At 41.9% G+C, this 19347-nt stretch overlaps 1 protein-coding gene across 1 annotated transcript in view; it reads right to left on the bottom strand.

Annotated features, from left to right (window-relative positions):
* Positions 1 to 443: 443 nt before the first annotated feature.
* Positions 444 to 19347, bottom strand: part of LOC118562825 (high choriolytic enzyme 1-like) — a 44143-nt gene continuing 25239 nt past the window's right edge. Inside the window, exons 2-8 of the mRNA XM_036135696.1 lie at positions 7897 to 7962; positions 7571 to 7601; positions 5080 to 5217; positions 4842 to 4962; positions 1108 to 1286; positions 655 to 736; positions 444 to 573 (exon numbers count right to left, since the gene is read on the bottom strand). Coding sequence (XP_035991589.1) covers positions 444 to 573; positions 655 to 736; positions 1108 to 1286; positions 4842 to 4962; positions 5080 to 5217; positions 7571 to 7601; positions 7897 to 7962 — 747 coding nt within the window. The remainder of the gene's footprint in view (positions 574 to 654; positions 737 to 1107; positions 1287 to 4841; positions 4963 to 5079; positions 5218 to 7570; positions 7602 to 7896; positions 7963 to 19347) is intronic.

Here is a 19347-nt window from a genome sequence, read left to right as displayed (position 1 = left end):
ATAATCCCTAAATGTTAAAGAAAAACAGAAAAGGCAAGAAAATAAATGTGATTATAGATGCTTGCTGTTTATATAGCAGTGCTTACCAGTACAAAGGCAGACCTCAAAAGAAAAACATGCAATACAATCCTGATCCAACTGGTGGCCAAAAACGTTCCCAAAAACAAAGAAAACCATGATTTACCCCAGTTCATTTAAAGGAAAGCACAATATGAACTCAGATGCATATTTTCTGCTTCAGGATCATATTTTCTGTTCTAGGTCAGATTTGGTGTTTGATTTCAGGCTCTGTACAGTTGCAGTCCATCTGGAGGCCACCCTCTTCAAACCTTGAAGGTCTTCTGATTGAAGAAAGGCAAAGAAAAACATGAAAATTGTCTAGGTCTAATTTACACATAGACACACTTATTAGATATACTGTAGATATACTGTAGGTTTGTTTACTAACAGCACTCATAAAGCTTGTTGACGCGGTTGATGTCATTATCATCCATTTGTATGCGTTGTCCAAACACCAGATTTGGGTCGCTTTTGGCAACAATGGTTGGTTTCCCATTTTTAGAGAAGGCTTTGCTTTAAAAAGAGAATTATAGTCAAAATAACAACAATGGAGCATTATAGGTAATAACTGCATGAGTGCTGGTGAAGACTCACTTGGCGTATTCCATGACAGAGTCAAAGTCATACGTAGTCCCCAAGTTGTTAGTTTTCTTCTTTTCAAAGTTGCCCCTCTTTCCTGCCCCCGGATTCAGAAGAGAAAATATTAATAGCTGTTTGCAAATAATGGTCAGATGCTACAGTTTAGTTGCTAAAAGTTACAAAATCTGGGATCTATGTGAAGTTGCATCCCAACAGTCTTCAAATTTTACAAAAATGGTGACAAACGTTTGGCCTGGTTAGTGGACCAAATGTTTTCATTTAAAGACATAAAAGTATAAATGTGGCACAAACAATTTTTGCAGGACAAACATAGAATCAATTACACCCTTTAAAGCAACATTACAGCATTTCTAAGATACAAAATTTGCTCAAACTAATCTTGTATATTTGTATCTATGTAAGTCAAGGACTGAACTATGAAACTAATTATTGCCTCGATAAACTTACCTGGCTTGATGTTATCAAAGAGAATTTTAACGTATTTGTCTCTGTCAGAGCGGGACTGTTCATGGTTGAAGCCCAGAGCGTGAAGTATCTCATGTTGTATTTTGCCAAGATGCAAACAGCCCTTATTCGTCAGGGAGATTTTCTGTCCTCCTTTCTGACGTCCGAGGTAGGACCAACACCTGAAAGATACACAGTGTGTGTGACCAGTGGGACCCGACCAAAGTTTAATTATTGTTATACTGGTGTTTGGTGTATATAGGAAACATTTTCTTTTAACCTTCTTTAAGTTGATTTAATTTTTGTAGGCTCTTTGTGAAATTTTGTGATGAAAGGATAGCCATTTATGGTGCAATTTCACGATCATTTCTTAACATTAAAATTTTTCGGTAAAAACGGTGATTGCATTTTAGTTTAATTATCTGTCAGTGATGTTTCCCATATCAAAACCTGGAGAGTATTTTACACAATATAATAGAATTGTGAAGGATTATTTATGGAAGGCCTAGACGACACAGACAAAACTTATATTACAATATATTTCTTCAGTCGATACAATATATTTACAATATTGATATAAACCAAATAAAAGCCCCAGAAAGCCTGCCCACAACAGATACCTCTACAAATTTTTTTGTCATTCCAAAAAAAGTAAAAAACAAAGCAACTGGACTTGTTTTCCGTAGTTGAAGACGTTTCGCTTCCTCTCCAGGAAGCTTTCTCAAATCAAAAAGTCTGGAGTAATGTGCAGTACCAAGCTTTATACTGCTGCCTAACAAAGGCCTTGTAATGGCTTAGATAACATGCAAATACAACCGAAACAGGTCCACGCCTTAGTAATGGCCGATCGTTAAGGACATAAAAGGCCTGTTTACACTACACTTTTTTAACCGAGCCGAGACCAGTCCGAGCTCGGTAACCGAGATAACTCTTATGTGTAAACGGTCAGCAGACTGAACTGGACCGCGCTAAACATAACCGGACCGCGCTAACTGCTGACCAGTTCCTGAGCAGGTCTCGGCCTGTTTTTTTTTTTTCTGGCCCGGTTATCTGATAAAGAGCGCATGAGCAGATCGCGTCATCCCGTTTCAGTCAGCTGACTGTCCGCGTTTTTTCCACCGTGTCTGGCTGCACGTCCCAAAAGCCGACTCTGTCTAACCATAATATCCTGAATATTACGGGCGCAGCCGTTTTGTTTTGCTGCTTCCGCCTTCAATCCAAGAGAGCAGTAGTACCGCAGATCGCCACTAGGAGGCGAGGAGCAACCAAGGAACCGGGATAGTGTGGTGTCTTGGCTTGGTTAACTGATCCAAGCTCGGACTGGTCTCGGCTCGGCTCGGTTAAATAAGTGTAGTGTAAACGGGCCTTAAGCCAGCAGATTGAACCGAAACTGGTCCACTCCTCTGTAACAAGGAGTCGTTAGGGTTGTTATTGGCCTGGCTTAAAGGAGCGATGTTTTAATCACCCATTTGAGGGTGAGAATTGAGGTGATGATTGGTCGGAATTAATCCTATAGCTGTATTGTAAGTTTTTGAGAGTTGGAACCTAAGGCCTCCTCCTCTAAGGCCTTCCTCTCCAAGAAGTGAAACGTCTTCAACTACGGAAAACAAGTCCAGTTGCTTTGTTTTTTACTTTTTTTGGAATGACCATGACTTAGATGACTGAGAACCTTCACCAGCAAATTATTTTGTCATGTTTATAAAACTTTTTTGATATAACATTTTAGAAATATTTTATTTAAAACATAAAACTACATAAAACCCAGTACGCCAGTCAGTGATAAATGTTGTATTCATGCAAATATCGTAAATTTCATATCACTGTTATTGAATAAAGTTATATTGCCATATATATTGATATTGAGTTATTGTCCAACCCTGCTTTATGAAATGGGAGAAGGATAAGGATTAGGCAATAAACTATTAATATAATGAGGGGGGAAGAAGGGGCTCCACTGTGTTGTAGAAAATATTGTTAGTCATTATGTTAATCAGGCATTTGTATGGTGAGTAACAAAAGATACTCCTGGACTCTAAACTGTGTCTCCCCTTTGAGGGCAAAGAAAACACACAGCTGACAGGATGTTTTGAGAGCTAGTTTATGGTTTTGGAGGTCATCTGGCTTGACCCCTGATAGGACGGTTTGACTACTAAATCAAGTTTTACTGAATGAAGACCTTGAGAAGAAAAGCCTCTTTGTTTTGAAAGCAGATAGAGCCTGGAGCCTCAATGTCTGGGCCCCCACCCCCCAAACTAACCAGGAGGGGCAGTCAGTCTTTTAAAAAGATGTGTTCAGGGTAGTGTAAAGCAGACAGAATGGCGTACCGCGAGCGAGCTATTTTTAGAAACATAATGTCACGATGACGTCACATGACGTGGTATGCAGTAGGGCAAGCTTGCATAGTCCGCCGCTGTGTCGCTGTAAAAGAAACGTGCGTTACCCTTAGTTTTACTCGGTAAACGACTGCTTTTTCCAAATCTAAGACCATGGTTTTTAAACATTGTTGCTATGGAACGTGCAACAGCGACTCGAGGTACGCTGATCGGCCGCATATGAAGGATGTTTTCTTCAAGACTGCCAAGGAGAAATGTGTGCGCTGGGTACACCGGTGCGGTCGGCCTACATATGTAGCAAGCATTTTGTTGGAGGAAAGGGCACAACTGAAGAACATCCTGACCCAATTCCAGCGACATCAAGTAGTGAACAGGTAAGAGTATTTTGGTGGTCGACATGTTAATATTGAAGCGCCTGCTACCATGATAGCATATAGGCTATCATGTTAGCAGGCGCTAACATGATACCCTGCTACCAGGATAGCTTACTCAAAAACATTTCAAATAAGACAAACATTAAACATATACCGATCCCTGGACGGTGATTACAAACAAAAGAATGGCCGACGACGCCATGACCACTGCGCAGGAAAAAAAAAAACAAAGCTTACCGTTCGATCAACTCGGCCCGTTTTCGTTTTTTTAAGCCCTCGACACTCAAGCCATCGTTTGAGCTGAAGGTTGGTGTGTTCTTCGACAGTGCGACCAGTAATCCGTGCGCCTGGAACATCGTCTTGGGAAAGTTTAATGGCTGCAAAGTCGGTCATATCGCTGGTTCTGTTGTGCGTGTAATAGCTGGTTGCTACGGGCGTTCTCTACCTGTATGCCCTACCTAAGCGGCAAAAGGGGCGTTGCTCTTGAGTCGGTGACGTCACGTGCGCGGTACGCCATTGCTTGCAGCACCATGGGGTAGGAGGCCGGGTAAATATACTGAATACGGCGAAATGATAAAGTTTTTGTCTCCTTTGGAATTCCAAATGAATTAAATATGCATATTATAAATGTTTGCCTCTGATAATTGTTTCTCCTTTGCTGCCAAATCTTAAACCGAGGTAAGACAGGCCTTCAGAAAGAAGCAGGAGCAGGCCCATATTAATATCAACAACTGCCAGATGAAGACTGATACAGTATTGCCTTTGAGAAGGTTAAACGGGCAAGATGTTGCAATGAAACCTTGGGACGGGTGCCTGGGTAACTGTTTAATCCATTGCTTACATGTGGTAACGTGTTTTTCCGAGCCGTCTTTGAATGCATCATAAGCGAACTCTGTGGTTCACAGAGCAGTTCTTCACAGTGTGTGATTTATAGAAGTGTGTGTGTGTGTGTGTGTGTGTGTGTGTGTGTGTGTGTGTGTGTGTGTGTGTGTGTGTGTGTATGTGTGTGTGTGTGTGTGTGTGTTCATACCCATCGCCTAAAAAGAAATGGATGTAATCACGATGAGATGATGTACGTTGGACAAAGCGAATGCAGGTAGACTTATTGAAGCTCTGTAGGCCATCAATGATTTGATTGCGCTCCTTCACAGCTACAGATGAGTAGAATTGATCAATTAAAACTTTTACCAATCTCAGATAAATTTATTTAATATGAAGGCAATATTGTTTGCTTAATATAAGTCATTATTTGAACTAGTTCTGCTCACAGTAGTCAGAGGAGATCTCGTACGGCACCAAGACAAAGTGTCCATATTTGGGCCACTTGCAGCCCCTGGCAGTGCATGGGTCTGCATTCCTGGTCCGTATATCAGGTATGACAATGTCATCAAGCAGCATCAGCGTTTCTGCAGCAAAACAAAAACAACCCAAAAGAAAACCAACATGAGTATTAAAACAATAATAATAATTTTGAGATTTTAGCACTGTTTTCCAGGATGGGATCTTTAAAAGTTCTGTTTCTGCCAGAACTTGTCTCCCATCAGGGAGATGTTTCCATAAAGCCTCTAAAGTAGGGTTTCTCAACAGGGCCCTTACCGCCCCCTGGGTGGCATTTAGTGGCAGATAAGGGGCACTGAAACCAAAATTTACAAAAGGGGGCACTGCGATCCTTTTGGTGGGTGTATCACTGAAGGTAAAGTTTATACCAAAGATGCACAACAATACCAGTTTAAACTCTTCTTATAGTGAAGCTCCGTGCTGGCTTTAGGAGAACGGAAAGTTTGAGTATCATCTGTGAAGTCTCACCCTCATGGCATTTACTGTGGAAACTGTGGGAAATGACCACTCTATGGAATCCACCGGTGGAAGAGTTTCTTTCTCATAAAGGGGTCAATTTCTCTGAGGGAAACACCGTAGTTACACATTTAAAAGATTGTCCATTGTCTGACTTCCCCTGAGAGCATCCAGCATACAGATCAATATATAAATATATATATATATATATATGTCTGAAAAGGTGATTATTGCGTCCCTCTCCCCAGCCACTTGGGCCAGCTCCTCCGGGGGAATCCCAAGGCGTTCCCAGGCCAGCCGGGAGACATAGTCCCTCCAGCGAGTCCTGGGTCTTCCCCTGGGCCTCCTCCCGGTGGGACGTGCCCGAAACACCTCACCAGGGAGGCATCCAGGAGGCATCCTAACCAGATGCCCGAGCCACCTCAACTGGCTCCTCTCGACGTGGAGGAGCAGCGGCTCTACTCTGAGTCCTCCCTGGATGACTGAGCTCCTCACCCTATCTCTAAGGGAGAGCCCAGACACACTACGGAGAAAACTAATTTCAGCCGCTTGTATCTGGAATCTCAAGACCTTGGGGTCTTGTTCACGAATAAAAGACAATGGGATAGAAAAGAAACATGGAAAACATGGAACAGGAAAGATGTTCCCTGGGAAACTAATGAATGTTTTTCATGCACTGATGTACTTTAACATTTTCACTAACTTCAAACACATCAATAATGATCATAAGAGCAACAGTAATAACATTATTATTATCATCATAGTCATCATAAGCATAATAATAATAATAATAACAACAACAACAACAACAACAACAACAATAATAATAATAATTATTATTATTATTATTATTATTATTATTATTATCATCATCATTATTATTATTATTATCATCATTATTATTATTGTTGTTATTATTATTATTTACAGTGCAAGTATCCGACATCTTATTTGATGGGGGCAGTAAGGGACTGGGATAATAGAAAGGGGTGCACTGGCCCAAACAAGTTGAAATCAATTGCTCTAAAGAGCGATGCCTAGGAGTCATCAGATTTGCCCCCAGTTGCCACAGTTGAGTCCTCTCAAGAGTGAGACACAACAGCTGTAATTTCCCTCTGGGATTATACCCAGAGGGTGGAGCTGCTTGTACTATCTTTAAAGTTTAGCTCTCCAGCCAAAGGAATGAGCTACTTTTATCTAGTCTCTGCCATGCCCCAAGTCTTATTTCCGTTGTATAGTTGTCAGTCAGTAAATTTGGGGACTCACACATTATCAAATTGGCTGGCCAGGTTAACAGTTTGAGGGCACTCCTCCAAATCAAACCCCTCCAAGTGACTCTGTCTTTTCTTCTGAAGTTTCCCAGGAGCACAACAGAAAAAAGCTGACGGTACCTCTTTCAGAACACCAGCTCCAAAAAGGCCAGGTTATCTAAAGCTCCTGTTTGGCTCCATTGCACAGATGTCAGTCATGACCTTAGCTTCTACAAGTTGAAACCACAAAGAAGCAACCGTCAAACTCAATAGAGAGAACTGGCACATCAAGTTTCTCAAAAGGTCTGTCTGTATGCATCCCATAGCCCCCTACTCCAGGATGGTCATCACCCGTTAAGGTCCTTCAATTGCATTTAATCTAACTCCTTCCTAGAGACCAACCTAGGGGCTAAAGCCCCAGCCAATATAGACCCGAGGATCCTCTAACCCATGCAACACAAAAATGTCTTACTTTCTGTTTTGTACATTTTGTATAATCTGGAAGCCTCACAGTGGCTTGTTAAATTTAAAGAAAAATTATGCTCTAAACTATGACGATATTCAATTAATAAGTTGAAATAAAAACTTGGAAATTTTTTAGCAAACCTAAATCATGTATAAAGACAACATTCCACTGGCAAAGCTGAAAAAATATTTTCCTTAAGAGTTTAACTTATTAAAATGTGAAATGTCTAACAGATATTTTTTGACTCACCAGATTTATTGTCATTGTCAAGTGGTGCACTCTGCAAAACATTCAAAACAGTTTTCTTGCTAAAAAATCAGAATCAGAATCAGAGATACTTTAATAATCCCACAGGGAAATTGTTGTTTCAGTATAATCGCCTAACAAACAAACATCACAAACGTTTTCAAGGCAAATAAATATATTTCTACTTTAGCTTCGTTGAGCTAAATCTAAATAAAAAAAATCCTCTAAGTGACTTGTTTATTTTAACATGGGCTATTAATGATTTTCAAGAATTGTAATACTTTTCACTGGGAATAAAGTTGATCTTAACCTTCTTGTCCCAAACTTACCAGTAAGACACTGGTCCCTGAGAGGAAGAGGAGGAAAAGAAAAGCTGGAACCATGATGAAGGTGATCTAAAATTCAAAATACAAACAGTGCTTCATTTATAAAATGCATGTTTGGAATATGATAAACATGTATCAGAAAATATGTAAAAGAGTAAATAAACTTTTAAGAACTTGCCTGATTCAAAGACCTGATGACCCGGGAGTCTGATGCAGGATGGAGTTAAAGTTCATCTCTTCTCTGTTTTTATGCAGCTCACACAGGATGTGGCTTAGCTTGACTGTTTGGTTTGTGCGCCCCTGAACGTTCAGCACATGGAATAAACATCTAAAGTGAAACCTGGACTGGACTGGAAGGTGATGTAAAGCAGACAGAAAATATATATATATATATATATATATATATATATATATATATATATATATATATATATATATATTTATATTTATTTATATATATATTTATATATATATAGATGTTTTGTTATGAGTGGAAAAATATCATTGAGTTAATTTTCAGAAGTTAAATATGTTTTACTTTTGGCTGTCAATGCAGATTCCTAAGGTGTTTCTATTTTGGTCATGTTAACGCGAGATTGCGTTGTTGAAAATGTCCTATGACTTGACCCGTAGTTAGGAAGTAAGCGCTCAACTCACGCATTTCGGCGATTTGTTTTAGATTCATGCATATCCAATCGCATCTCTCAACATCTTGTGTCTGGCATAGCATCGTCGGTATGTATACTTGGTTTTTGAGATTGTGTGGAGATACTTATTATTTTTTCGAAGTTATTTTTATGTTTGAAGAGCCTTTATCCATGTGTGGTCGAGGTTGAATAGCATGGCGTTGATTCGTCTTTGCTGTTTGTATGTTGCAGTTTCACCTTTGGAACCTGTGGAACGAACTAGAATCAATCTTCAGAGTCTTGGTGTGGGGAAAAAGTTACAATGCAGTCCCAGTTTCAACCCATCTATTGAATTTAGTGCACTAGTTTATCTTTTCTTCATAAGAGAACAGCAAGCACTGCAGCCAAAATATGGCCTTTTTAGACCTCCTGTATATTAGCCAGTCCCTAAGTTTGATGTATCATGAAACTGTTGACCTTTCGGGTTTTGTGATTTTTATTTTATTATTAAAATTAAATAATAATAATAATAATAATGTTATGTTCATAGTCTTTTTTTTTCCTAATCCACCTCTTATATCTTTCAATCCTTATTTAATTTTGTCTGTGTTGTGTGCACCTGCCTGTTGCTTTAATCCTATAATTTTCCCCGTCGTGGGACAAATAAAGGATTAGCTAATGTTATCTTATCTTAAATAACACTTTTTAATATATGTACTGGGTTCTTTCAAGGTCTGAATTACATTTTCTGTTTGGGCTCCAGTATCATATGACAGATAATATCTGCTTTGAAAGTTAACATGAACTGCTGCTGAAGATGACCACTCTGATCTACGTGGATGTTCTCTGGAGGACTGAAACGTCTCAGTCAGTGACGTCAGTCTGTTGGTCCGTCGGGGCGATGAGAGAAGTTTTGTCTCCTCTCTCCGTTTCTGTCGCTCCACGTTTTCTTGCTCATGGTTTTCCACATGCTTAGATAGATTTGTTGTGTTTCCACTGAATTTAACCGGCTTTTTACAAAACATACAGCTTGATTTCATTTACGGTATTAAAATATAGCCAAACGGCACTACTTTCCCTCTTCATGGTTTTTCGCTCCTGCGGTCTCTCTCTCTCCAAGTGTGAGCAGCGCACCACGGTTGTTTGTGTGTTGAGTGTAGAGAGAGCTGATTAGCTGGTGCCGCTGAGCCTGCGTGCTGATTGGTTGGTGCTGCTGAGCCATGTACGAGAGGGGAGGGGGAGCAGCAAAGTGCCGTGACATAGACGGGGAGACTTTGGTGAAACTGCGCGCATATATTTATATATATATATATATATATATATATATATATATATATATATAGAGAGAGAGAGAGAGAGAGAGAGAGAGAGAGAGAGAGAGAGAGAGAGAGAGAGAGAGAGAGAGAGAGAGAGAGAGAGAGAGAGAGAGAGACAGAGCGAGAGAGAGAGAGAGAGAGAGACAGAGAGAGAGAGAAAAAACTAGTGGTATGTTTTCTAATTATTAACCTCATATTTGGAGACTATTATAGCTGATCACCTGCCCACTAAAGTGGACATCATAATAACTATAGTCAGTTATTACTCTGACTATAGTTCCAGAATATGCACCATCTTTGACAAGTGATTTTGCAGTATATAAACTGTATTTCCATTAATAAAGTAATATGGCTGCCAGGAACTGAAGAACTGGCAAATGCTTGGAGTAGTGACAGTGAAGACGAGGATGATGAGGAACCTGTGATTCCTGGGGGAGGGACATGACAAAGCTGAGGGCCAAAAAAAGCATTGATTTGAAGTGTTTATCTCAAGGCAGTCATTTAAGAATGGCTGCTGATGTGGTCATGCATTTCTGTGATGATATAGCAAAAAATAGTCACAAAGTGTTTTTTGTGTCCCATACCTCTCACACAGGCACTACAGGAACAATAAATCGTATGGCACCGGCATGTTAGGAAACAGATATTAGAAACAGTGTCTTAAAGGGTACAGTGCAGCTGCCCAACAGGGCAGACGAAGACATGAACCAAGAAACACAGGGAGCTTGATGGACGACTTGACAATTGTAGGTTTAATTAGAGGGGAAGTACCAAGGAGAATTCAGGAGAGCAATCATTGACAGGTGCAAGCAAGCAATGTGACAGGCAGAACACAGAGATCTAAAGGGAACAAGATTACAAGGAATTAATAAATATGGAGGCAGAACAGAGGAAAGCTAACTGGAGACATGATCATAAAATACAAGAAACATAAATAAATAAATACACACATGGACAAAATTGTTGGTACCCTTTGTTTAATTAAATAAAACCCACAATGGTCACAGAAACAATTTCAATCTGACAAAAGTAATAATAAATATATATATTAGGGCTGGGCAACGATTAAAATCTTTAATCGCGATTAATCGTATAATTTGCTTGATTAATCATGATTAATCGCATCGTATGCGCAAACTCCAAGTATGAATTCAAAAGTAGTGTAAAGAGCACTTTTATATTAATGTTCTGCTGCCATATGAACAAAAGTGTTGTAACATTTGGAGCACTTATCAGTAACACATATTTAGTGTAAAGCTCAACTTAAACATGTAAAACAAAAAATAGCAATAATAATAAATTAAAGCTTATTGCCACTGACAGGAAATTCTCTTTATGGGGAAAAAATCTACCAAAAACAGGCAATTTCTGCGGTAACAACAGTGAGCAGCATTTTATGTTCAATACCAAGGTGTGAAGCACAAAAAAGGTCTACTGTAGCTATCCACTTCGCCATTACATTGGTTAGCTTCTCTGAGTCATTGAATTGTTTGGTGATGTCTACAGCGTGTTTGGCACTTAAGTGATATGTTAAGCTCAAGGTGCTCCGGTGAAAAGAAAGTTTAACTTGGCAGTGGTTACAACTAACTTGTTTCTATCATATTCGTTGCTGGAAGAACTTTAAACTGAAATGCTTGCTAACTCGATATGACTTATTTGACTTTAACACTTTTGTGTTGTTGCTTTCTCGCGTGCCCCCCCGCTCCGCCAGTCACAAAACTTGTTCGGGCCGCCAACTCACTGCCTCGCCTAAGCAAATTCCTGTGGGAAACACTGCCTTCCCCATGTCAGCTTTGTTTTTTTCCGAATGTCAGCTTTGTTTTTTTTTCGCGTTTTACTTTTTCCAGCCAGCACCTTTCTTCTTGTTTGAATCCGAGGCTGGGCTGACAGCGAGGTTATTGGCGCATTATCGATAAAGTAAATATCGCCGTTAATAGTCAAATGAATTAACGCGAAATTAACGCGTTAACTTGCCCAGCCCTAGTATATATATATATATATATATATATATATATATATATATATATATATATATATATATATATATATATATATATATTTATATATTTATATATATATATATATATATATATATATATATATATATATATGTGTGTGTGTATGTATATATGAAAATGAACAATTGGAAAACATTTCGTTTTAACTATGCTTCAACAGAATGATTAAAAAAATAATGAAACAGGCCTCGACAATAATGATGGTACCCTTAACTTAATATTTTGTTTCACAACCTTTTGAGGCCATCACTGCAATCACTCTCATGCACAGAAACTGAGGTCCCAGGATTCAACCAGACAGATAGGAGGCGTTTTAAGACGGTTTATTAAAAGGACAGGCAATGGGTCGGAACCGGAGTGACGGACAGGCAGAAGGATGTAAGGGAATAAACAGAGTTCGTAATCCAAAACATAGTCCAAAGACAAACGGGTAACCAGAAGTGCAGGGTAGTCCAAAGCAGAATCCGGGAGCAGAGTCAGAAAATAGATCCAGGTCCGGTAACAGGCAAGTTTGATAATCAGACAGGGGTCAGGCAGGCTCAGATATCCAGAGACAAAACAGGTCAGGCAACAGGCAGGTAATCAGGTCTGACAGGGATCAGGCTGGCAGCATAATCAGCAGGCAGAATTGGGTAAGAATCACAGGTAGGCAGGCAAACAGGAAACGCTGGATTAGACTCACCGAATGGCTCGAAATAATCTGGTACTGAAGAGTGGACTGAGGTAGGTATAAATAGAGGAGTGAACAGGTGACCAGAGTTGAAAACTAATTGCTGGCAACAGGTGGAACGATTGGTTAGTGACTGGTGGCTGAGAGGTGAACAGAACTGACTTGATTACTAGCTGGTGAAGAGGAGTGAACAGGTTCAATAAAGAGAAGTTCAAAACTAAAAACTAAACAAAACCCAAACTATAACAATCACACGATTCCTGTAACTGTCAATGGGCCTTCTGCACCTCTCAGCAGGTATATTGGCCCACTCCTCACAAGCAAACTGATCCATTTGTCTCAGGTTTCAAGGGTGCCTTTTCCAGACAGTGCGTTTCAGCTACTTCCAAAGATGCTCAGTAGGATTTAGGTCAGGGCTCATACAGGGCAACTTTAGAATAGTTCAATGTTTTCCTCTTTGCCATTCTTGAGTGTTTGAAGCTGTGGGTTTTGGGTCATTATCCTGTTGCAAGACCCATGACCTGCCACTGATACCAACCTTTCTGACACTGGGCAGCACATTTCTTTCTAAAATCTCTTTGTGAGGGACCGAGCTGGACAAGCATGAGGACACAGTGGTGATTTTCAAGAAAACTGGGTTTTATTTCGCTCCTGCTCACGAGCAGGCTTATTTCATGTAAACAGGATTAGATCGCAGCTGTATAAGCAGAGGAGATAGGGAAGTCTGTCGTAGCCATGTCCATTTTTATGACTGCAACCTGTTGCGGAAGGTGCAAGAATAATTTGCAGAGCTTTTCGAATTAATTGCGTATTGCGCAATAGACAGGATCCTTTAGCGCAGCGCGACAGTGTAATTGTAGAGAGATTTTTCTTGGTGGCTGTTTTAAACAGACAAACACATCATTTAACAGTGGCTTTTAAAGAGGAAAAAGTGGTGTTTGAGCCATAAATAGAAAATATTTAAGTTATTTGATGATTGTTTGCTTTTTATTTTTATCATATTCAGTAAGAAGATTTGTTCAGGCCATTTTATTGTGAAGTTTAGTTTTACTTTGAAAGGCTTGCTTCCTGTCGAGTCGTATATTGTAACAACAAAGTAAATATCAAATTATTAAAATGCAAAAAAACATACTGTAGAAAGTGATAGAAACATCTACCATGGACAGTATTTATGCATTAATTTGTCTGCTACTTTTTGCCAGCCCTCTCTCCTGGGTTTAACAGTTTTTGAGGTGTTCCCTGACGTTTTAATTAATGACTCAAATTCGGCATAACCTTCCATTATAAGCCCATGTTCTGCGTGGGAGAAAAACTGTGGGCGTTCTTTGGCCATGCTGAACAGCCAATACCAGCGTTGCTGATCATTGTTTCTACTATCGATACATTTCCCCTTTTAAACAAATGCATGAACGCGCAGTTATCTCAGATAACTCAATCCAGCTATACTAATCATAAACAACAGGTGTGTTCGAAGAACCCAATTAGCCGGATCACGAGTAGCCAGATGAAATCATCTTGGATGTATCATTTGATCTTGGATGTTTCAAGCAACGTACGAAGAACAGGGCCTAGGTCTGCCTAACTTTCATCACTACTTCTTAGCAAATAGGCTACAATACGTTTCAGCATGGTTTAAACATAATCCCTCATATGAAGCTTGAGACAGAAAATATGTGATAATATCAAGATCTCTGATTTGCCTATTATTAGCTCAAATAAAAAACAGCATACATGCTTTACAAATATCAACAACAGCTCTTCTCTGGCAGCATGGTGGAAGTTCCTCAAAATGATGGAGTCATCACTTATCCCACGTAGTCATACAACCATCTAGAATTATCCTGACATGCTACAAAAAAAATAATATGATAAACCTTCCATACTGGAAGAATAAAGTATTGAATACCTGGAACATGCATTTGAAGGAACTTAGTTTATCTCATTTGATAGATTAAATATATAATATAGTATTAATAAAAATGTATTCTTTGGATATCAACAAATAAAAACAAATTTAAACTCATTAAAGGTGGTTTACAAATGCCTTGAAATGTATTAGAGTTCCTTGATGTTCAGGCAATAATCCTGACAATTATATTCATGCACTATGGTTATGTACACCTGTTCAGAGGATCTGGGTCCAGATATGTAAGGACTTAAAGTGCCTGAATTGTAAAATTTCACCTTCCCCTCAGTTTCCTTAAAAAATCAGTTTGCATGGCTTTCACTGCCTTATGTATCGCAAAAAAAACATCCTCATGAACTGAAAAACTAAAACAAATCTCAGTATCAATCAGTATAGATATCTTTTGTTGGATCATATTAGTCTTGGGACAGCATCTGCCTCCACTTCAGATCCATCTTTCTGGGCTCCTTCAATCAACTCCATCACCTAGTGGGGGTGGAATTTTGTTGAATTTGTCTTGTGGGGCATTGTGGCTGGTGTGGGGTGGTGCCTGGGTCTTGGGGGCCTGGTGGGTCCCTGGAATGGGGTGTCTTGTGGGTCCGGTGATGGGGTTTTTGGCCTCTGCTGGGTTGGGGCTTTGGGCTTTGGGGACAGCCTCCAGTGGCTACTTGCGATGCTCTTGGAGGGGGTCTCTGCAGGCGGGCGTGGGTTACTGGCCTGTTAGTTGTGCTTCTCCTGGGTGGGTCTGGGGCTCATTGTTCCTGGGGTGTGCCGCCTATGGGAGGGTGTCCTGGTAGGGCCTTGGGGTCTTGGGTCCTGTGGAGTATGTCACTGGGGGTTTGAGCAGGTGCATGCCTGGGTCTCTGGTGTGCCCGCGGGCCTTGGGGCCTCTCAAAATGGAACATCACCATTTTGATGTCTTTATGATGGCTTAATGTTTTCATGATGTAAAGCACTTTCAACTGCCTTGCTGCTCAAATACATCCATCCATCCATCCATCCATCCATCCATCCATCGTCTTCCGCTTATCTGGGGTCCGGTCGCGGGGGTAGCAGCTTCAGTAGGGAGGCCCGGACGTCCCTCTCCCCAGCCACTTGGGCCGGCTCCTCCGGGTGAATCCAAAGGCGTTCCCAGGCCAGAACACCTCACCAGGGAGGCGTCCAGGAGGCATCATAACCAGATGCCCGAGCCACCTCAATTGGCTCCTCTGGACGTGGAGGAGCAGTGGCTCTACTCTGAGTCCTCCCCGATGACTGAGCTCCTCACCCTATCTCTAATGGAGAGCCCAGACACACTACGGAGAAAACTAATTTCGGCCGCTTGTATCTGGGATCTTGTTCTTTCGGTCATGACCCAAAGCTCGTGACCATAGATAATGGCAGGAATGTAGATTGACCGGTAACTCGAGAGGTTTGCCTTTTGGCTCAGCTCTCTCTTCACCACAACGGATCGGTACAGCGCCCGCTTCACAGCAGACGCTGCACCAAACCGCCTGTCGATCTCCCGCTCCATCTTCCCCTCATTCGTGAACAAGACCCCAAGATAGGCAACTAGGGGCAGCACATCCTCCCCAACCCAGAGGAGGCACTCTGCCCTTTTCTGGCTCAAGACCATGGTCTCGGATTTGGAGGCACTGATCCTCATCCCGGCCATTTCACACTCGGCTGCGATCCGCTCCAGTGAGAGCTGTAGATCACGCCCTAATCAGGGCAGTCAAAAGTAGCCGGTCAACGGCGGCAAATCGCCGTCTATAGCAGCTCTTTTTCTAACCTAGGTTATAGTTCTATTTTAGTTCCGATGAATACTGTTAATTTAGTTAATTTACAGTCTAATCGATTCTCTAATCTTTTAAATCTAATTTAGCTATTTATAGTTCTCTTTAAGGAAGTTAAGATTTTAATTTCCTGGTTTAACCATTTCTTATTTCCATTTCTACCCAACAGACAATTTCACATCCAATACACACAAAGGACATTGAATGGGTTTTGGGAAAAGAAAACAATAAAATACAATTCAACAAATTCAGCAAAAGGGCTGAATAATTTGTGTTTAGATCAATGTCTCTTTCCTCTGATGGTCCTGCAGGGTTTATCCCGTTCCCAATGCTAATTCAGCAGGAAACATGGGTAGATCATACCAGTTTGGATGATTGGGATTGTCCAGCGCAATGTGTGGCTCCTGCTAGACGGCAGTTACAGAGTTCCTGGGTTACGGCTCGCCATCTTGTTTCGCTCTCTTCAGCAGAATCCAACTTGGAGATTGACTCGAAGTTCCCTGGTCAAACCTCCAGCAACTTCAAAAAGGCCAAGTCCAGTTCTACAACGTGTACACGCGCAGGAACCAATCCGAGCTCAACTCTGAAAAACTCTTCTCGCGCGACGCTCGCGGAGAAACAGCCAAGCGAGCGCACAGCACAGCTGGTGTTGAGCATGGAATGCGCACGAGCAGAGAAGGAACTGAGGCTACTGTAAAAAAGTTTGACTGCCCTGCCTAATGAAGCCAATAGGACCATCTGCGAATAGCAGAGACGCAATCCTAAGGCCACCAAAACGGATCCCCTCAACACCTTGGCTGCGCCTAGAAATTCTGTCCATAAAAGTTATGAACAGAATTGGTGACAAAGGGCAACCTTGGCGGAGTCCAACTCTCACTGGAAACGAGTCCGACTTACAGCCCGGCAATGCGGACCAGACTCTGACACTGGTCATGCAGAGACCTGACAGCCCCTATTAAAGGGCCCATTCTCCCGGAGTAGCCCCCACAGGATCCCTCGGGGGATACGGTCGAATGCCTTCTCCAGATTCACAAAGCACATGTAGACTGGTTGGGCAAACTCCCATGCCCCCTCCAGAATCCTGCTAAGGGTGTAGAGCTGGTCCAGTGTTCCACGGCCAGGACGAAAACCACACTGCTCTTCCTGAATCCGAGATTCAATTATCCGGCGGACCCTCCTCTCCAGAACCCCTGAGTAGACCTTACCAGGGAGGCTTAAGAGTGTGATTCCTCTGTAGTTGGAACACACCCTCCGGCCCCTCTTTTTAAATAGGGGGACCACCACCTCAGTCTGCCAATCCAGGGGAACTGCCCCCTATTTCCACGCAATGTTGCAGAGCCACGTTAACCAACACAGCCCAACAACATCCAGAGCCTTAAGGTACTCAGGGCGAATCTCATCCACCCCCGGGCAGGAGCTTTTTGACCACCGAGGTGACCTCAGCACCGAGGTGAGAGAACCCGACCCAGAGTCCTCAGGCTCTGCTTCCGTAATGGAAGACGTGTTGGTGGGATTAAGGCGGTCTTCGAAGTATTCCGCCCACCAACACACAAGGTCCCGAGTCGATGTCAGCAGCACACCACCTCCACTATAAACAGTGTTGGTACTGCACTGCTTCCCCCTCCTGAGACGCTGGATACTGGACCAGAATGACTTCGAAGCCATACGGAAGTCTTTCTCCATGGCCTATCCGAACTCTCCCCACGCCTGAGTTTTTTGCCTCGGCGACCAGCCGAGCTGCCTGCCGCTTCAACTGCCGGTACATATCAGCTGCTTCCGGAGTTCCACAGGCCAATAAAGCCTGATAGGACTCCTTCTTCAGCTTAACAGCTTCCCTCACCTCTGGTGTCCACCAACGTGTTCGAGGGTTGCCGCCGCGACATGCACCAACAACCTTGCGGCCACAGCTCCAACTAGCCGCCTCACCAATAGAGGCACAGGACATGGTCCATTCAGACTCAATGTCCCCCGCCTCCCTTGGAACGTGTTCAGAGTTCTCCCGGAGGTGGGAGTTAAAGCTCCGTCTCACAGGGGACTCAGCCAGATGTTCCCAGCAAACCCTCACAATACGTTTGGGACTTCTAGGTCTGACCGCCTTCCTCCCCCGCAATCGGAGCCAGCTCACCACCAGGTAGTGATTGGTGGAGAGCTCCGCCCCTCTCTTCACCCGAGTGTCCAAGACATGCGGCCGCAGGTCATATGAAACAACAGTGAAACAACAAATGCTGCTCAAATGTGCTTAACAAATAACATTGACCTTACTTGACATCTTTGATACTGAGTGGTGATACTGATGATAACCTAATAAACGAATACATCTGATAAGCACTGTTGTAGGAAATAATAATAACTGATTCCTGAGTCACTTATTAAAAGGAAACGGAGGTATGATCAAGTTCCAGCAGTTTATTGTGAAGGAGAGCAAAAGTAAACACACCCTCTGTGTTCAGCTGCACACCATTGCTCTCCAAGTTTGGTTCTGATCTGTTCTGCACCCGCAGTGCTTTACACATTGCTTTAGCAAACTGCAGACACATAACCCGAACATTAATTGTGGTACACTCACAGAATATGCATGACCTTGGTGGTTCCAGGGGAAAGGCAGAAGGCCCTCCTTTCTACAGGGGCTCAGTTGTTTGCAGGGTGTACTGCATTGACGCAGTGGCCGTGACCACAACCCATGTACGGAGGCCTTAGTCCTTGACGTGGCTGAGCCGGGTTCGATTCCGGCCTAAGGTCCTTCGCCGCATTTCTTCCCCCTCCCTCAAAACCCCCTTTCCCGTCAGCCTACTTTGTAAAAAAACAAGTCACTAGTGCTGTTAAAAACCCACACAGAAAAAGAGCTGGTTGCAAGAAGTGGGTCAGACATGATAGGCCTTTAGAACCCAAGGTGTAATTTTCTATAAACAGCTGGATGTAGACCTTAAACAAAATTTAAGAAGTATAACATTAAAAGTATTTCTGAAAATATTTAGGTGCTTGTCAAACAGAGGGTCCATTTGGCCTGATTTTTTTATCCATACTCAAAATTTATTTAGCTTAGTCTCCCCTAATATTCATGACATAACAGGAGCTAAATACGTCATAATTAAAAATACAGGAATACACCTGTGTTTAAGAGGTAATTCAATAAAGGAGACTAA

Source organism: Fundulus heteroclitus, chromosome 4, assembly GCF_011125445.2.
Source record: "Fundulus heteroclitus isolate FHET01 chromosome 4, MU-UCD_Fhet_4.1, whole genome shotgun sequence".
In the NCBI taxonomy this organism is placed as follows: domain Eukaryota; kingdom Metazoa; phylum Chordata; class Actinopteri; order Cyprinodontiformes; family Fundulidae; genus Fundulus; species Fundulus heteroclitus.
The sequence above is the reverse complement of the archived record's forward strand: the minus strand, read 5'-3'. Positions and strand labels throughout refer to the sequence as shown.